Genomic DNA, 19,797 nt, shown 5'->3' with positions numbered 1-19,797 from the left:
AGGAAGAAATAGTAAGTTTTGTATAAAAACATTACTGGAAAAACTAGCTGACCATAACTTTCATGGATCACTTCCTTAAGAAACAAGACATCTGCCATCATTCAGTCAGATCCTCCCAGTATCTCTACATGTTACCTTCTGAACCTGTTGTCCAGTTTCTGCTACATTTAACAAAATAGCATGTGTCTCAAAAAGAGTCTCTACATATTCCATGTAGATCAGTGGCTTGTCTGGGGAGAGAGATCAAAATTGATGCTGGAGAAAGGGATGCAGTGTGAATACAGTACTGCTGTGTTTGGCTGCTAACTGGCCAGCCAACATGTATGTGCTCCCAAACAGTCACCACTTCTGTGGCTTGGAATTAGCTGTTGACCAATTTACAGATGAGATGGGGAGACAGAAGTTTTGTGCACTGAGTAGATGACGTAGGAGAAGCCACAAGAAACTGATGATTTTGCAGGAAATGGAGATAGAGCTTGATAGTAAAATTTCATTTCAGTGATGGCTGTAGTGATTTAGGATGTAAATCCAGAGGAAATCAAGTTGCCCCCAGAGCAGTTTACATGCTCAGAAATATTTGTAGTTTTTCCCTTGTAATTCCTCCAACTTGCCCATTAGTCTGCATGATCACCTATATTAAGTAAGACAAGAGAGCAGCAACGTAGCATTGAAACAGTATTAAATACTACAGTATTGATTGTAGAGTCAAAACTGTACAACATATAGGGATTAGCATTTTCTAAATGCAAACCATTTTGCAAAAAGCTGTAGCAACATGATGTGGAAGTTCATTAATGCAAGTGAAGGAAAAGTTAGGTATTCTCCATATCTTCCTATAAGTGACTTAGTCTTCATGCTTGTTTGCACGTCTTGGGTGAGGGAAGGAAAGGAAAATAAAGACCAACAGTGATTCTTTGCTCTTGATCAGTCCAGAAATTTAATTCAGCTCAATATGCGAAGCTGTTTGGAAACATTACAGGAATTTGTAATTGTTGAAGTTGAGCATTTCTATTTGTATTTTCTGCTTTTGGTAGAAGAAGATAGTACTCAGAAGCAAATACTGAATTTTATTCATTGAGTATAAAAATGTATTAAGTGATTAAGCTTTTTTTGCAAGATAATGATTTTTGCAAATAAGTAAGATGCAGAGATGCATATTTAGTCACGTCTATTAATTTTCGGGTATGACCTCTTACTTACAATATATGACCATACTAATGTCTGCACTGAGTTCATTTGCAGTAATAATCTTCTCTTAAATTTTTTTAAGAAAGTGCCAAAAGATACTAACTTACTGTGTTTATTTGTTGGTAGGTCCAACACCTTACCCTCATCAGTATGGAGTTACACGCTCGAACCAGACGAGATTTGGAACCAGACCCAGAGTTTGATCCGATCTGTGCTTTATTCTATTGCATCTCATCAGACACAGCACTGCCAAATACTGACAAAAAAGAAATCACTGGTGCTATAGTGATTGACAGAGACAGGACACTCTCAAGCCAAGGTTCCTATTTCTTTTTTCTTAAAATAATTTACAGAAATGCTTATTTCATAGTAATCAAACAGTAGCAAGCAAAATATAATCGAGTATCTGTATTACTATTTAGCTCATTTAATTTTGTCTTGTTGACTGTTGGATGAATGGCCGTATTAAACATAGAGAAAGTTTTCCTGCTTATATCTTCCAAAGAACTCTTGCATGGGCTGTAAACCACAAATAACGCACGCATGTGCAAAATATCTGTGTTTGTGTACTTGTGGACAGGCTCCTGCAGTGTTCTAAAAGTATAAAGAGGAAAACCTGCCTTTAGTTTCCTACTCAAGTTGCTGGATAGCTACAAGTAGAAAATGTTAAAAGCAAGACAGTATGTTTTATATTTTACTTAAGGGTGATTTTTGTGGTTTTATCTGATCCTTTTAGGATCTAAACAGGGGCCCTTATTCTATTGTACCTTTTTGGCTTTGTTTAGACCAGTGATACTCAACCTGTGGCTCTAGAGCCGGATGTGGCTCTTCATGGCCCTACAGGCGGCTCTCGCAATGTAGGCATCTGATCGGCGCTCCACTCTATCAGGCAGCGCGGGGAGCACTGAGCAAATGGACCAGCAGTGTGGGAGTCGCTGAAGTTCCCCCTCCCATGGGGGGAAAGAAAAGGAGCTGCTGGGATCCCCCCACAGGTAAGAGTAGAGATCACCTCCCACCCAGCAGCCGTGGGGCAGAATGGGGAAAAACTCGCCCTTTTGCCCCTTCCACCCCTCCACCCCACTCCTTCCTAGCAGCCAGAAGGGGCTGAAGACAGAATGCTGCTGGGAGAGAGGATGCTGATGTGTCATGTCGTGATGTATCAATATGTGATGATGTTGAGGCAGCATCATCACACATTGAAGTGTCATGATGGAAAAAAAATCGCAGTTGATACTTGATTTTTATGGTGCTCTACAACTCCATTTAATAAAGAAGTGGCTCTCCAGCTGTTAAAGGTTGAGTACCACTGGTTTAGGCTAGTAAAAAAAAAACCAACCAAACAACCGAACAAAAAAACCCAACAACAAACAAATAAAAGTCCTCTTTCTTTTAGGGTTTCTTTGGCATTGTGAATGTGTATTAAACCACAAAATACTGTCTAAAATTAAAGTGTGGACAAAAACCTACCAAAATAAATTTAGCATTAAGGCAACAGCTCCTTTTACCAGTTTATTTTTCAAATTATTGTAGATATTGTAGATATAGTTCTTCTTACTCTTAGTGAAGTTTATTTTGGTATTATGTGCTTGTTACTATCTTTAAAAAAAAATTATCTGCATTACCCTGCTAAGTGAGATTTTCCACAGTATAGCCACTACGGCTCCCTAGGTGTGTGCCACTGATAAGTTATCAAGAAAAAGCTCTCTGCAGAGAGGTTCAATAATATTTTGAAAAACCAAAGGTTTTGATCTGGTTTTGTTAGTGAAATAAAATGATATGTTTAAATGTTACTGTGACATTCCTTGCTTTAATTGATGTGTGCTGTCAATATTTTCTTGGTTAGAACTTTTTGAGTTCCCTGTGGAGTGACTTGACATTGAGATACACCTTTTTTTTCCCTTTTTGTATAATTATTGCTTTGTAAGTTACTGTACTCATTTTGACATTTATTTCTGAAAGCACACTTTTCTAATTCTCAAGATCTTAAGGATATGTTAAAGTAGAATGCCTTTTAAAAACTCCAGATTGTTGGCTCAATCAGAGATATTACTATCAGTTGTATAGAGAGAATGAAAAGATAGAGTATGTGTTGCATATTATTAAAGACTTTTTTTTATACAGAAGGTTAATGCTGGGTTCCTGCATGCGTACAAATTGAGCTATTATTCACACATTATCAATGTAGACACTCTTAGTGTGCACTAAGTGAGCAGCTGCTTGTGTTTTTCTTGTGTTAGTAACTTAGCAGTGGTTTTTTAAGTGTACTGAAAAAAACCTATACTATGTTATGTAGCATTTTCATTCTTCGAAGTATTTTGCAAAGCACTAGTCTGTGGTCCTTTAATATTTCTTATTCAAAAATAATTTTCTAATAGCTGGACTCTTGTACATGTAAAATTATGACATTTCTCTTTGAGTCAAATTTATTTATAGCTGAGAATTTGTGCAAGATTACCATTATGGTAGAATTTTACAAAGTGGAAAGAGCAAACTTCTCCACCCAAGAGGAACAAACTAAGTCCTTGGAATTATTAGAGATAATAATTAGTGTTAAAGATAAAAATAGGTTGTGTTCCATACTTCTTTTCAGTTGTATATTTTATTCTATAGCAGTATTGTTGACTGAAGTAATGGAATTTCTTCTAAATTGTAATGAATTTTTTTTTTATTTTATTTTCTAGGGAGCAGAGACCAAGCCCCCTTGCTCACAAGATCTGGAGTTACAGGACTAGAAGTCAGTTACGCTACTGATGAAAGAACTCTTTTCCAGGAAGTAGTGAATATTGTAAAAAGGTAGCATATCTGTACGTTCTGCTTTTATTTTTCAGGCTTGGTACAGCAGATTTAGTTCCTTCAACCCTTGCCAGTCTCTCAAATACTGATTATTTTTGTTGTTGTTTCCCTCAAAGGCTTATTTCTAGAGTGGACAAGCATGATGGTCTTTCAAATAAAAATACTTTTTGCTTTTTCTTTTCTCTGACAGCAAGAACGTTCAGATCCTCTTATGCAGCTGAGTTACACTCTTGAAACTGATCAGCCATATACGTAATCTTCTTTAACACACAGCCTTTCCTGTTAATCCTAGAATTCATTACACATCTCTGTCTGAAACTCTCAGAATAGTAGACATTAACAGTACTGAAAGCTATAGAAAACCCTTTAGATGGGAAGAATTTTTCTAAGGACTCTGAGGCAAGACAGAAAAAAACCCACAATACTGATACTGCTATGGACAGGTAGTTGAAAAATCAGTTTCCTTCATTAGTTTTGTCTTCTCTGAATGGAAATCCCCTGCTCCATAAGACCTGGAAAACTGCTGTTTTTCCCCATCTCCACCAAGGCTGGGAAGCTAATTTGGTAGCCCTCTTGGCTGGTGAGTAGGTGGAACGGCAAATGTCTCTCCAAGCCCTACTGACAGAGGTGCAAAGTTGTAAAATTGCAAGGAAGAATAAACAGATTTAAATGATGACTCACCCTGCTGGAATAGAGGCACAAGGAAAAAAATGTGTACTAGGCAGAGTACATTTGCAATTCTTTCTCTCTCCAACCAGAAAACCTCTGATGAGAAAGACATTGACCAACCCCATGAAGCCAGAATACAAAAAGAGTTGCTGAATGCAACCAACACAGGGTGGGTCCTGACAGAGCAGCAGATTCCTGTTCAGAGAAGACAAAATTCAGGTAAGGAACATAATTTTATTTTTCTCTTTCTTGGAAATCTAGTGCTCCATCAAACTTAGGAAAATTACTGAAACTAAAGCTGCCAGTAGATGAAAAATTCTACAGCAGTTGTGTGAAGGTTCAAAAAGTGACAGTACATAAAGAGTAGGGGAGACAGAAGTCAATAGTTACAATATGTATTTTTCATTGAAGAACAGAAGAAGTCGACATATCTACTTATTGAAGGCATTATGGAATGAAAAAAAAGCATGCAATTTTTGTAGGACTTCAAGATGGAATGTACCGATAACCAGGTTGCTGACTGAGAAATCTCTTCTTAAGAGATCTCTTTCAACACTGTACTAGCATGCCTTTTTGACTCAACAACTTTATCTTCAAAGATTACTTGTATTCCTAGAAGATAAAAGATTTTATCTGTTAATGGAGAGGCAGACTGCTGTCGTCTTAGTCTATTTCCTTCCCCCCTCTGTGCAGTGTCACCTAAGGAAGCAGACTTCTGCTGAACTCTCAACAAATACGCTTTGAAAACTTGGACCACATCTACAGTTTGCAGCTCTTTTCCCCCTTTACTTTCTGTAGCCTAGGCAAAAGTGAATAAGAAATTTTTTTGGAGTAAATGTTTTATATTTCTTAAACACAGAATGGTTGTCTCGGCCCACAGTAGCTCTAATGGAAGGAAAAAGTATTGTAAAACTGCTTGATTGAAAAGTAGCGGACTGCAAAAATCTTTCTCAATGGGAAGTGAACAAGCAAGCAGCTTTAATTAAAACTTTCAGCATCAGGAATTATTTTTTAAACAATCTTCTGTTGCTGTTTTTAGTATTATTTTTTCCAGCGCAAGCTAGGTACTCTAGTTGTTCTGGTAGGTGCACTTAATAGTTGGCCTGACAGATTAGAGAAAGAAAACAATCAGTCCGTGTTTAAGAAGCATTACCACTTGGAGTTCATGGAGCAAAACTCAGAATCACCTTAATTTATCAGCAGAGGACCGTATCACTATCTTATATACTGATATATGTGTCAGGCTGGAGGATACTAGGTTCTTGTGACCAAATAGCATGACTGCAGCTTGCTTTTGGTTCATGTTCTTGGCCTCTTTGGCTGATGGAGGAGTGAAATTCCAGGTTCCCTGCACAGCCAATGACAGAATATCTATTTAGTCTTGTTTGTTAATACTAGGAATAGACTTTATCAACTTGTTGGTGCACCGAGCAGAGGGTACCTCAGCTGTGGGAGGAGTTGTCTTATGCATTCCAGTTGAAGAATTCTTGTTCCCATTTCTAGTCATTCTCTTAGTAGTTGGCCTAATTCTTGCTCTTATTTCTTGTATGTGAAATTGTGGAACATACTCATTTGTTTCAAGTTCCAGTCTTCTCCTTCTTTGTTTAGGCCTCTTGTTTTTATTCTATTCTGGTTATTTAAGATAAGAAACAGTTTATTCTGTCACTTCTTGTCAATAGATGTAAACTCTGGAGGAGCACAGTAGAGAATTCTTGACCACTGATTCCAGCACGCAAATGAGAGAAAGGTGATTCCTGGGAAATGTGTCACTTTCCTACAATACTATTAGGCCATCAGTCTTTTTCTATCAGAAATCTGCAAGTGTTCTGTGTTCAAACAAATGACCCAGAGTATCTGTGCAAATAGTCTTTATAATGTGCTGGTTGATATCGAGGGACACAGATGCTGAAGCAAAGAATAATAAATTAGTGAGGTTTTAATGCTTGTTGGTGGTTTATGCTTGGGCTGCACCACTAGCCTTTTGTCACTGAAAATCTAACTTTTTGCATCAGAGCTAAAGTTGCTCTGTTACTTGTTCACTGAAGATAAGTGTTGCTCCAAAAAGTTCATTGGAATTGATGAGCTGGAGTTGTATTCAGTTACACCTTCACTGTGAAGTTGTTCAGCGTGCACTAGATCTGAATGAGCACAGTAAGATTCACATGTGTTTCCACCTAGACGTCCGTGAAGTAAATACCAGGTTAAATGTTCTGTGAAGTTAATAGAAATTGTCTCTGATTAACTCAGGACAGTTGGCAAATGAAAATAAGTCATCTTGAGGTCCGTAGACCAGAAGAAGACCTGGTTGTTTCTCTGGAATTGTGATCTGTGATTTCATCTACGCTGAAAACTAGCAAATCTGTCCAAATATTGAGGGGAATAAGCACTTTTGTTTCTAGCAGATTATTACTGAGAGTGATTCCGCTGTGAAATAGCAGTACTCACAAGTGTCAGTACCAAAATCTATGTAGAGACAGATAAAATAAAGCACATCATTGTAAAAGGAATTCTCTTCAATTCTAAAAGATATTGAAATACTGAGCTGCTTGAGGGTTGAGAGGCAGGCAAGAATTTGAAAGGAAGAGCCATAGAGGTGAGTTTGGAGGAGGCAGGGAAGAATAAACAACATGGATTTGCAACAAAGAAAAGCATAATTAAACCATCTTAGAGTCTGAGAGAAAGCTTCACCTACTTAGGTCTAATTTTCCCTTCTTTGGTAATCTGTCCTCTGGCTGTAAACAAAAAAATAGGATTTCTTCTCAAAACTGGCATAAAGCAGCTGAGAAACAACCTCCTTCCCATCCGTGCAGCCAGTGTGGATGATCTACAAGCACAGACAAGTGTAGGCTCTTTGGAGTTGTCATAGGGAAATTTTTTTCTTTTTTTTTTTTCTTCTTGAAATGGAGCTTGTACCTATATTGCTGTCCTAAAGGATTCTGTCATGCTGCCTGAACAGACTTCGTGAATAGATGCTCTCTTTATCGTAAGGTGTCAGCTGCAATGAGCTGGGAGAAAAATTGGAAGAAGCTGTCTACTTGAAAAAGTAAAACAGAACCACCTCTCTGAGCCTAAAGGCAGGGGTAAAAAAAAAAAAAAGAGAAAATGCTTTCATATAGTTCCATAAACCACTTAGGACGAAATGCAGGAAAGCTGGCTGTTTAAGGAGAAGGAAGGGAATAGTACAAGAATGCTTGTCTTGGAGATTTAAAAAATGCAGGAAAACTAGAGATGTCCAAGCCTGATGGAGCAGTGGATTCCCATGAAAGAGAAATTAAATGTCTGAGCCTCTCCTTCACTTTTAAGGCAAATTGTGCTACTGTTCTTTAAGTGCAGATACTACCAGATAGCAGAAAAGGGGATGGTCCTGCAGGCATGAGAGGAGCAAAATTTGGGGAATTCATGTGAGAATACACATTCCCCATCTCTGTGACATGAAGAGGATGTAGAAACAGGATAGGCTTAAAAAAAAATTAGTAGATTTACTGCTACTTGAGACTGACCAGCCACCCATGGCTCTTTGTCCCTGTGGAAGTAGTTTCTGATAAAAGCATAAAAACAGAGTATAAAGTTGTAAGATTTTTCTTAAAGATTTTGGGGATAAAATATTTGTAAATTAATTAGTTGTTAATACTTAACATTTAAATATTTTGTATAATGTCTTTCTTGCAAAGTACGATGCTAATTGATTTTTTTGTATTGGATACCATGCATTATATTTGTTCTTCTGTAAATGTTCTAGCATTGTTTTCATTTTAAAGTAGAGATGTGTTAATCTAACCTTCTTTTCCCAGGCCAGTGTCATCTTCTGTGGCGTTTTCCTGAGAAATCTTTACTTAATGTCCTGTATCAACTTTTATGGATTTTTTTTGTCCAGAGAAAACTGGAAAAATATTTTTAGATATTTCAGTTGTGTATTTGAGTTGCTAAGTATTCTGCTGCCATGCACAGTTACTGCTTTTATCTGTGTTATAGATCTGGCCTAATTTTTTTTTCCCCTTTTTCTCTTAATTTTAGCTGGAAGAGAAATAGCAGTCAGGAAAACCAGACACATAACAGAAGGGAAGGCATAACTGGGGGCTTTAGTATTCATTCATGAAAGTATCAAATGAGAAAGAGGAAGAGATGGCATAACAGCACACACGACTTAGCTAGAAAGGAAAATAATCACGTTTCTTCTCTCTGTAGCATGTATGAGTTGAATGCTAATGCTGTCATCTTTAAATCCTGCCACTATAAATGCTGCTTTTCATCTTTGCAGGAGACTGGCAACAGCATGCAAAGCAGTATCAGTGCCTATCCTTTTAACAAAAGAGAGCTATGTTGGCAGGCACACCTCTTATTCCTGTCGTGTTAGTCCTAGCCAGCAGCTTTCAAATATCCATATTATAGCTAGTTTCTTGCAGGTGTAAAAGCTGGTCTCATTACAATTTCTTTTAATAAAACAGCTTAAACTGATTATGAAGACCAACTAGATAATATACTGTAAAAATGGTGAGAAGGGGGGATGAAAAATTTAAAACTCGTCCTCTCATTAGCTCACAGCTTGTCATCTTTGTGGTACCACATGAGAAGGACAGAGAGAAAGCAAGAGAGAGACAGACTGCAGTTGAGCTCGCATCAGCTAAACCTTGGGTTTACCTATTCTTTTTCCTCTTTGGGATAATGTCATCTTTTAGCTCCAGGCATCTCTTCTTCTCTAATAGCAAAAAGAATACCACAGGAGGTCTTAACAAATCACACACTGGTCCATTGCTACAGCTGGTACATGGGATTGGGCTGCAGGAGAGGGCACTTCTGCTGCTGAATGAATTGAGACAGAGTTGATAAGCAAGGAAATAAGAAGCAAGAAACAGCAGTGCCTCATGTTAGGTGCAGGAAATCTGATGTCTGTTAAACCTGCTGCATAAGGTAGACCTTATGCATACTGTAGTGCAGGAGTTTGGGGTCCCAAGTGTTGTTCAGTAGAAAGGAGTTCTACTTGGATATAATCTTACTTTGTTTTTTAATTCAAAGATAATTCAGTGATACACAACCAAAAATTAGTTTGAAAGTAAAGTTAAGGAAATACCTAAGCATCCATAAATTTGGTAATACTAATTATAGTCATTTGTGGAGATACGTTGTGAATGCATGCAGATACAAAATACATATATGTGTAACTGTCCGCAGTATCTGAGTAACTCAATTGCTGGTAGTGTGTTTATTGGTTTTTATGCTTTCAGAAGGATACTGCTTGCATCCAAGTTTTAAATATGGGAAACTGAGACTAAGGGACTATGTTTCCAGGGAATTTACAGTAGAATTTGAATTCAGCATTTACTAGCTACTCTGCCTTGGTTTTCCATGTATATAGCTTTGTATGAGAGTTGTCTGACTGAAACTTAGACATCTGTATATCATTGTCAGTGTCTAAGTAGCTGTCCCCATCACCATGTATGTTAAGCAGAAAGAACAGGATCTCATTCTGCAAGAGGTGGCTAAAATATAAGGACTAATTGATCCAAAGAGGCCTTTTTTCTTCAATGATAATAAAGAGACCAGCTTAGAAAACTTGAGGTGCCAAAATTAGTTGAAATGAGATCCTGCCCTTAAGGCATGTGCAGTGTCTAGTTGGGAAGGAGAAGCAGAGTAAGTAATGCACTGTAAAGTGAGACCCTGTAACTCAGTAACGTGCCATTATAGGCAGCCCCTAAGGGCCTGTACAAGTAAGACTGAGTTCAAAGCTAGCACACTGATTTTTTCTTTAATCTATTGAGTGATAAACTTTCCAATCTGCATGTGAATTTACATAAAGTTGTGTTAAAACAGGTGACATTTAAATTAGGTACAATTTATTTATATAAGAAAACGCATGTATCTGAAAACATCATAAACTAAAATGGTTTTATGTCTTGTCATATAAAACATCTTCCCATCTGAAGGATAATAGAGAAACAATTCTTGAGATCATATGCAGATGGTTTACAGAGGTCATTTTATTCATTAGCTTAAAAGAGAAAACTAAGATTAACTCAAGAATTGATGAAATATTGTATTCAGTTACAATACAAATTGGTGTATTTGCAATAGTAATGTAATAGCCCACTCAAATTTGGCTAAGTAGGAAGGGAGGGAGTTAATGCATTACTTGGGCATGGAAAAACCCAAAGCAACTGTCCTTCATCACAGGTGGTAGCTGCTGATATAGTTATGGCAGCTTGCTGCTTCCAAACAGTGTGCTTGTTTCTGTTCAGAACAGGCTTGAAAGAGCAAGCAAATTCCTGACGTAATGAATCCTGTTTTATATACCACATAAGCATTTCTTCACAAGTTTCTCGTTCATGTCTGCATCTATTGTGGAACCCATCTGCATAAAATGTACAAGTATTTTCCGTTTTGAATTATGTGAAACTAGTTTTCAAATACAAACCTAAATTACTACTTCTGTAAGATTTTCCTTCATTTTAAATAATTAGTAGAGTTTTGCAATATGCTAGGACCAGGATAGTTTTGCTACAAGAATTAATGTGAAAATATGACAGTTTTTTTAACATTTATTCTGTGACTGCATGAGCCATTACATAATTCCTTTTTATTTCAAAGCTTAGATGGAGCTATTCATAAGTTTGGAACCTCAGTTAGCAATCATTGTATGTTATGCAGAGCAGCAAGTGGTCATAACTCTTTTTTACACTGATTCTGCTGCTGGAAGGAACTGCAGGCTAGCTTCATGTGTCCATAAATTGTTCCAAGTAATTTTGGGTTTTATGCCACTGGTAGAATAGGCTTCCAAAATTAGTAAATTTACTGTTTCCACTCCTGATGATCAATTTCTGTCACCAAAAGCAAGAATCATTTGACACTAACAGCAGATAGCAAAATACATCCCAAATGCAAAGTGCTAGTTCTCTTACTTTCTCTAGAATGCTAGAAATCAAAAACTTAACTTAGAATCTTCTGCTTCAGGCAAAAATTGCATCAAAACCATTCCCTGACAGGTAGAAGTAGGCAGTAAAAGGAATTTTTGCAACCTTTGCTGACTGTTGCAAAAGCCCAAATTGTAATAAAGAGATAGACATGCTGAATAAGAAGATTCAAATACTTTTCCCTTTATTTTTCACAAAAAGTTAGTGTCTGTGGCAGAAATGTTGAGAAGCTCTTTTCTGGAGCTATACTCAGAGTAGTTAGTTATTTCAAAGTGAGTTGTCATCTGCCTTTGGCTGGAACACACAAGCAAGGAAGACACTTTCACAATCACACAGAATCACAGAATGTCAGGGATTGGAAGGGACCTCGAAAGATCCAATCCCCCTGCCAGAGCAGGAACCTAAATGAGATCGCATAGAAAGGCAATGCAGTCTGAAGCTTAATTTGCATTGCCTGTGATACAACTTTAACGTAGAATTTGGGGGAAGTGTATTCTATATCCAACAGTCAGGAAATGTTTGCATTTTTGATGTGTTTAAGGATGCAGAAAGTACAAAGATCCTGTTCACAAGCCCAGGCCCTTGCCTACTTCTCCTGTAAACTAAGGTCTACAAGTCTGCATCCTGTTGATGGGTTGGGCATAGACTGTGGTACAGGACCCTCAGCCTGGTGTCTAGTCCTCTCCCTCCCGACAGCTGCCCTCTTGTCATTCAGTTGTACTGAATGCTGCCTGCTGGAACTCAAAACCCCTAGACTGAGCTGCATTGAAAGAAGCAGCTATTCTTCCCAGTGAAGCTTCCTCCCCCCCAGCCCCCAATAAGAATATCAGATATCTGATGTTATTTTGGCCAGTCTCTTTGTGCCCAGCCCAAGAAAATCATTCTTAGGCTTTTCAGCAAGTAACCAGCTCATGACTACTGATTTTAATAGTGCCTACTCAAAAGGTAGGTGATACAGGGTCCTCTGAGCTAACTCCTACCTGTGCTTTGACTTTGAAGCCACCTTGTTTGTCCTACTGTCTAGTTGATTCTTCTCTGAGCCTGGTTGGAAGATGGGCAGTGACTGTGTCAGAAGACAATTCTGCCTTCTCTTTTTGTCATACCCGGGCCAGTCAGATTTTCCACCTGGCATGAGATACAGCATAAAATGAGTTTTTCTTGTGTACCTTATAGAAAGAAGGTTATCTTAAAGGAGGAGGTATTTGAATAGAACTGGTAGATACGTTTGCTTTTCTCCGTGTTTCAGATTTGACAGCTCTCGTTCAACTGCAAATTGTAACTTTCCCAATAAAGAGTCACCATTTAGGACCAGAAGTGTCCTCTGATTATTGTAATCTACACCACAGTATGCATGATGCAGTTATTTGCAAAACATTCAAGTAGCCTAGTAGCAAATTCTGTTCTATTTCTTAAAGGAAAATAGTACAACAAAGTGAGGACAGGACTATATTTCATTGGACATCTGTCTTGTGCTGATAGGTAGGGTTTTTTGTGCTCAGTACAGCCTGATTCCATTGATAAAACCTGATTAGACCTAGATTTTGTTACATATTTGTAAAGATTGAAATAATAGAAGTTAAAAAGAAAGACAAATTTTCCCCATGAAAATATTGCTTCTAAAACTTTTTTTCAGTTCAATGTTATTGAAAATCCTAAAAGGTTGTCTGTTTTAAATATTGTCTCCTAGTCCAGATGCTGCTTTCATAGAAACCCATTGTGGCTGCTTCTTTTTTAAACTCAACATCGTTAGAACAAAATCCTGTTTGTACTCCGTGGAAAATATTTTCTTAAATAATATGAAGCTCACTTTCCTTTCCCTCCCCTTCTCTAGATATGACCCAGACATTTTGTTAGGCTATGAAGTCCAGATGCATTCCTGGGGTTATCTCTTACAGAGGGCTGCTGCACTGAGTGTTGATTTATGCCAGATGATTTCTCGTGTGCCAGGTAAGTTATTGTATAGGATTTCAGTTCAGTTCCAATAGAAACAAGTTGAAATCTATGAATAAATTTAAAAAAAAAACATATGTGGACTATTTCTTCAGATGGACCTCTTTTTTGTTGTTGCTGTTGTGTTGTAATAGGTATAATCACACACACACACACACACACAAAATTTAAATACTAATGAGTTTCCAGTTTTCAGTGCTTTCTGAATTTTTAAATTCCTTGTGTATTCCATTTTTGGGTATGTCCTGTATCCATGAACCTGGACTCATTTTCAGTAGTCGTGTGTGTTAAGTTTTCAGTTCTTGGAGGTGCTTCTGCTAACAGACCTTCTCTTGTTTCTCCTTGGCTTCAGTCATACGTGTATGTCATTCAGGGAACCCACCATAATCATTATTAACGATTTTTCTGGCTGGGATGTGAGGCCATAAAGATGCTCCTGAGCAACACTCATCCTGGTCGGCAGCTCTGTAATAAAATCCTTGTTTTCAGTAGCCATTCTTGTACTGTGGGCATATTTTACTTACCCAACTGCTGATGCTTTCCTCCAATATTCAGAAAAAGATTTGTGTGGGTTTTTTTCTTGGAGACCTGGGGAAAGTTATCCAGGAGAATGGTAAGCCTAGTGTTTATACTTAGCCTATCAATAGAGGTTATCAACCTGAAGAATGCAGTTAGTGAACAGCTGAATAAATGTGTTGCACCTGAGAAGAGTCAAGATGACTTTGTAAAACCAAAAACTGTCTCAAAAAATTGTTGTAGCTCTTTGCAGTCATCAAGAAGATGTGGATGAGAGAGATCAAGATTTTTAAAATAAAAACAATTGAAAAAGCTGCTTTTGTCAGGGCTCTTGCCAAAGATCTGTACAGAAACTAAACAGCCATGAAGTAAGAAGTGCTTCCCTGTGATTCTCCTATTAACAACTTGATCCTGTTACTCTCTTTTTTTGGTTAAAAAGCAGATGAAATGTTAGGAGTTATGAAGCAAAGAAAATATAAAGCAGTGAATGTAAATGTAAAAATCTGCAGAGTGCTTGCACCTCAAATACTGTAGTTCTAGCCTCTTCATAACCTTTGCCCCATCAAAATGTATGTAGGAGAACTGGTAAAGATGAGAAGGGTAATCCAAATGCATCTGGTAATTTAGTAAGTTAGGATTCCAGAAGAGACAAAACTGGGTAAGGAAGGTGCAAGCCTATGAAATCTTGATGGATATAAAGGAAAATATGGATGGTTGTTCATGGTCTTTTCCAATGCAAGAACCAGAAATCTTCAAATGAAGCTAGCGAATGACAGCTACAGAATAGGAGTTGATTTTTCTCCCCTAGGTTGTTGAACTGTTGAGTTGCTTGTCACAAGATAGTACAAATGCTTAAACTGTATGTTGCTTTAAGAGCAGATAAATTATTGGAAGAAAAATCCACTGGGAACTATTATATATGTGAAAATAATGTCTCTCCCAGGAAGCTACAAATGGTTAGAAGTGGGAAGAGTTATAGAGAGATTGTCAATAGCTGCTTCCCCTGTTCTTGAAGCATCTGCTTTTGAGTACTTGATAGAACATGAGACTGGGCTAGTTGCATCTTCGGGCTTACCCAGCATAGCAGTAGCATCTCCTGTGATGGCATCTTTGTGTGCCTGGCCAGGAGAAAATGGTGTTTTAGAAGAACTAAGTTCACACACTCCTTCCTTGAGGTTTGAATATTGGTGCACTCTTTTGATGCCTTCAAAATCTTTTGATGCTTTTGATAACCTGTGACCTGTTTAGAAAAGGTCTGAGTTATAGAGACCACCCAGGGACAAGAAAACATAAGAAAAAACTTGCACCTTCAGTTGAAAGTTGTTGGCAACTGGACCTTGGTGAATTTTTAAATACTTAATATATGAAAACAGGAACATATGATAGTTTAAATATGAATTGGCTGTCAAAGGTCACAAGTTTCCTTCTTCAGCACAAAGGTCTCAAATTTGTTCTGCAGGAATAACTAATTGCATGAACCTTGTTATGAAATTCTCAAATTGCGATGATAAACTGGTTGCTATAATAATGCCTCTGGGTACAGTCTTCAGAGGTATTGAAGGACGTTCAGGAAAGCTTTTGACCCCTTACGCTTCAAGTTTTGCAATGTCTTTGATAAGAGGAATGGTGAGTGATCCAGTCAAAGGTTTCTTAAACCTCCAAAGATTGCAAAGGTTTAATGCTCTACTATAGAAGTATGGCTGAACAATCTGTTCAGTTTGGGACAGGTCACTAGTACAGGTAACTCTGCTTTTGTTCTCAAAGGCTGAGTCACAGCTCTTGTCTTGCAGGACACCTATGTCTGCACTGTAGTTGATGCAGAATCAACAGTTACATCAGCAAAGCTCTCGGTAGTACCCATCTACATGACGGAAGCTGTTGGGATACACATGAGGAGTTCCTCAAAGAAGAAAGGTTACTTCTCTGGGAATTGCATGGTTCTTAATGGTGATGTCACCATGTATTTCACAGTCAGGCTTCCTTCCCTGAAACTATGAAGTCCCACAGAACATGGGTTCAGTTCTAGTGAAAGAAACTGGGTTGTAGCCCTTTAACATCTTCAGACATAAAGTTCAAGTGAACATGCAGGACATAGGCATATTCATAGTACAGGTGTTCAGGTGGTAGACGCACACCCAGAAGTGGAATACACAACACTTAAATGTTTATAAGAACTAGCGTTATTTTAAGGTAGGTAATTATTCTTTTTTGACTGAACTGCAGGAGAAAGATGAGGAAATGATCACACTGATGCACTCCTCCCAAAAATGTCATGCCATAAGTGTGGTCTTGCATGTATGACCAGAAACGTACAAGTGTTGTGTTCTCTGTTGCTTTGTGGCCTCCTTGTTCATGGTTTTGACCCCATCTATGTTCCTTTTGCTTTTCCAACCCCTATGCTTCATATTTCCCTCCCTTCTTCACATGCTGTATTTTCAGAAGAGGAAGTGCTCCTTCAAGCAGTATGCGCTTCTTCCCTCCTATTGAAATAAAGATGGAAGGTACTTTTCCTTCCCTTTCCTGTGATTTCAACTTAACAAAAAGAAAGCTGGACTTCTCTCTGGTTTTGCTTTATTGGCTAAGTCTGGTGCTGCCTCTGCCGTTTACAAGTGAACTATTCATAAGTCATTAGGACACACCACAAGAGAAGTGAGTACTGTGCCTGTGCGTAGTGGCATTTTTTTGTGTGTGCACTGTGGCCTCCTGTTTCCTCCTTTGCATCACAGCTCAAAGTCAGGGATCGGGTAACAGGATGAGAGGAGACTTTTTATTTTATCTCACATACTTGAAAGATAGGAGGGTGTCCAGTTCTGCTTCTTAACAACTCTGTTGCCAAAGAGGCTCACGTGGTTCTGGTGATATATTCCCCGCACCAGTTGTAGAGCACTACAGGTTTTTGTGATTTTATGATGCTCACCACATGCAGAGTCTCTCATTCATCAGAGCAGTGGGTCTCTCTTGTGACCACAGTATACTTACAGTCACCTGTCTTAACCCACAAGGTATGAAGCGAACTTAAGAAATATAGGGAATCTCCTAAAAAAAGTCAAAGGAGAACTAGGATGACACTGTGGAAAGGAGAACTTTCTGCAGTAGTTTCTGCTTCCAATAAAAAAAAGGGGGGAAATACAAAAATCAGTTCCTCGCTTTTCGCAGGAGAGCCAGCATGTGGAAATGAAGAAAAGCAGAAGAAAAAATCTTGCTGCTTATGGGACTTTTTTTTTTCCATTGAAACATAAAAAGAGAAGTTGCTATTTTTCCTCCTTAAAAATCTGAAATATTAATGAGGTTAAAAAGATGGTATACATTTTGAGAAAGTATATGAAAGGTTTGCTAAGTTTTGTCAAGGCTCTGATTTATTGGTAAGGTCAGTAAATGACAAATAGGTTTTCTTAACCATCTTTTGACTTCTATGATCCACATTTGAAAGATCAGCCTACAAAGTTGGTCTGTATTACATTGTTTGACAGCAGTTCTCCAGAATTTCAGACAATTTTTACTTCTATCTTCAAAGGTAAACGTGCTTCGTGGTTGTTTGAGGAACTAACTGTTCAGTTCTGATCATTATTGCAAAGCATTGTGTTTCCACACTTCTGTACGCTCTCTCCACAATGTTACGCTTTTAATTAGTAGGGTACTCTACAGGGATATCTGATAAATGAGTAGTGGCAGAGTACACAACCAGCAGTTGAAAAAGGGGTATGGATTCAGAATTGTGGGAAAATGGCCTCAAAGTACTTTCTCTTGTCTTAAACGAATAAGAAGGATCAAGGCTGGGGGATCAAATAATACCGTGTGTTTTCTTCTTGAATTTTAAGCTGTGTTGTACTTTTTAAAAAACATCTATGTTAGCTCAGGAAAGAGCACCAAAACTTTGACTGAAAAAAAGCAGTTCTAAGAAAAATGTACCAAGAAGACTGTCTTCTCTTGCGTTGTAGTATTTTGAAGTATTAAAAAACCCAAGGATGGGAAAAGAGGGTATCTTTCCTGGGCTACAGTCACCACTGTCTTACAGGAAGATTCAGAGTGCTACTTCTGCCTCTGCATTTGTCCCTTCCTCTTTCTTTTTCTCTCCGTCTGTGCTATCCAGAACTCATGTCTACCTGCTTCCACTGTGGTGGGTTTGCTTTTACTGTGTGAAAGGCACTGAGTTTTCTCTCCCATAACCTGGTTCTGACTGTGTAAGATCATTGCAAATAAAGTCTTGAGTTATAAACTCATTAGGGTCAAAATCACCTTTTTTTAAAAAAAAAAAAAAAATGTTGTGCACTAATGTGCATGCAGCTAGCTCTCAAGTAACATTCAGCATTGCCTAACCAATATATTCACTGTGGGGAATATATTGCCATGGATACCAGTTCAATGAAACCAGAGCCTTCAAGAGAGATGTGCAAGAGCAGAAAAGCTGGAGGAGTTTTATTGAGAGATTGTGTGGAAGACTGGTAAATAAATAATCTTATGCAATCAGTAACAGTTTTTAGGAATTCTTATTTTTCTAGAGTGCTCAAATTGGAAGAGGCGTAGCTTGGTCTGGTGTTGACCACCCTATAACTTGTCTAAATATATTCTCTTTTAATGTCTTTAGATGAAAAGAAAGAGAACAGATTTGCAGCTGAGCTGGATGAATATGGATCAGATACAATGAGTGAAATAAATATTGTTGGGCGAATTGTCTTAAATATTTGGAGAATGATGAGAAACGAGGTAAAGTTTTTAAAAGGTTAATGTATTTGATTTCTTTTTTAGATTATTGTAGACTCTGAAAATTTCATGTAACTTACATAACTTTTTTATCTTTAGTTGTCCACTTTTCCAAATAGAATCGTCTCTGTGAGAATGGATTTTGCCTGTCGCTAAAATGTAAAACACTGAAGCCCTTATCTTTCAGTAATGTTTCTTAATGATATTCCTTTTTCCCACTTCTTTGTGGGTTTTGAGAACAGCTTACCTGTTTTAGCAGTTTGGCTAGTATGGGACTTCTACTAAATTAAATACTTGAACTTATTTTAATCTGTAAGACTTACTAATTGTTTTGCTATATATGACCTTACTTTTAATACTCAAATGGTTCAGTCTTTACAGATCTTGTTCAGACAAAATTCAGATCTGGTCTTTGTGATCTACTTAATTCCACATATTCTTTTCAGTTGATGAGAGATATTCTTTTCTGAGTTGTGAATAGTTAGGGACTTCTAAATATGAGCGTATGCCTTTTTAACAAAGAATACTAATTAAAAGCTAATAAATTAGTTATTACAGTTTTAAAAAATAGAGATTTCTTTGACTGTGAAAGACATTATGCATATTATCACATCCTCTGTGTTTTTCTAGGTGAATCTAATGAATTACACTTTCGAAAATGTGGGCTTTCATGTTCTTCATCAACGTTTTCCTTTATTTACTTTCCGAGTTCTGTCTGATTGGTTTGATAATAAGGCAGATGTCTACAGGTAATGATCTATTAATCCATTTTGTTTGTTCTTATTAAGACCAGATTCTTGACATTGGATAGGTATAAGCTAAAGTCAGCATAGGAAGAAATAATCAGTTTAGCTCAGGTACTAAAACAATCTATATGCAGCAACATGAGCATATTTACTCTCCTGTTCTGCTGTGTTCTATTGTGCAGTTATATCCTCAATATTTCATCTTTGTCTGTTTCTCTGTTTAAAATACACAAAAACAAAACCATTTTTCAGTTACAGTTTCAACACATCTGAATAGATGTGCTATTTTTAAGTTCTGTAATGTCTTTATTTTGTATATACTATTCATC

At 37.6% G+C, this 19,797-nt stretch overlaps 1 protein-coding gene across 1 annotated transcript in view; it reads left to right on the top strand.

Annotated features, from left to right (window-relative positions):
- REV3L (REV3 like, DNA directed polymerase zeta catalytic subunit) overlaps positions 1-19,797 on the top strand; it is a gene marked incomplete at its 5' end in the record, with an annotated part of 48,463 nt that overhangs the window by 10,790 nt on the left and 17,876 nt on the right. The window contains 5 exon segments of the mRNA XM_010166236.2: positions 1,315-1,507; positions 3,870-3,981; positions 13,387-13,502; positions 18,607-18,725; positions 19,353-19,471. Coding sequence (XP_010164538.2) covers positions 1,315-1,507; positions 3,870-3,981; positions 13,387-13,502; positions 18,607-18,725; positions 19,353-19,471 — 659 coding nt within the window.

The sequence above is a fragment of the Antrostomus carolinensis genome, unplaced genomic scaffold (assembly GCF_000700745.2).
Source record: "Antrostomus carolinensis isolate BGI_N321 unplaced genomic scaffold, ASM70074v2 scaffold5254, whole genome shotgun sequence".
In the NCBI taxonomy this organism is placed as follows: Eukaryota; Metazoa; Chordata; class Aves; order Caprimulgiformes; family Caprimulgidae; genus Antrostomus; species Antrostomus carolinensis.
Note: the sequence above shows the minus strand (reverse complement) of the source record. Positions and strands in the feature narration are given on the sequence as shown.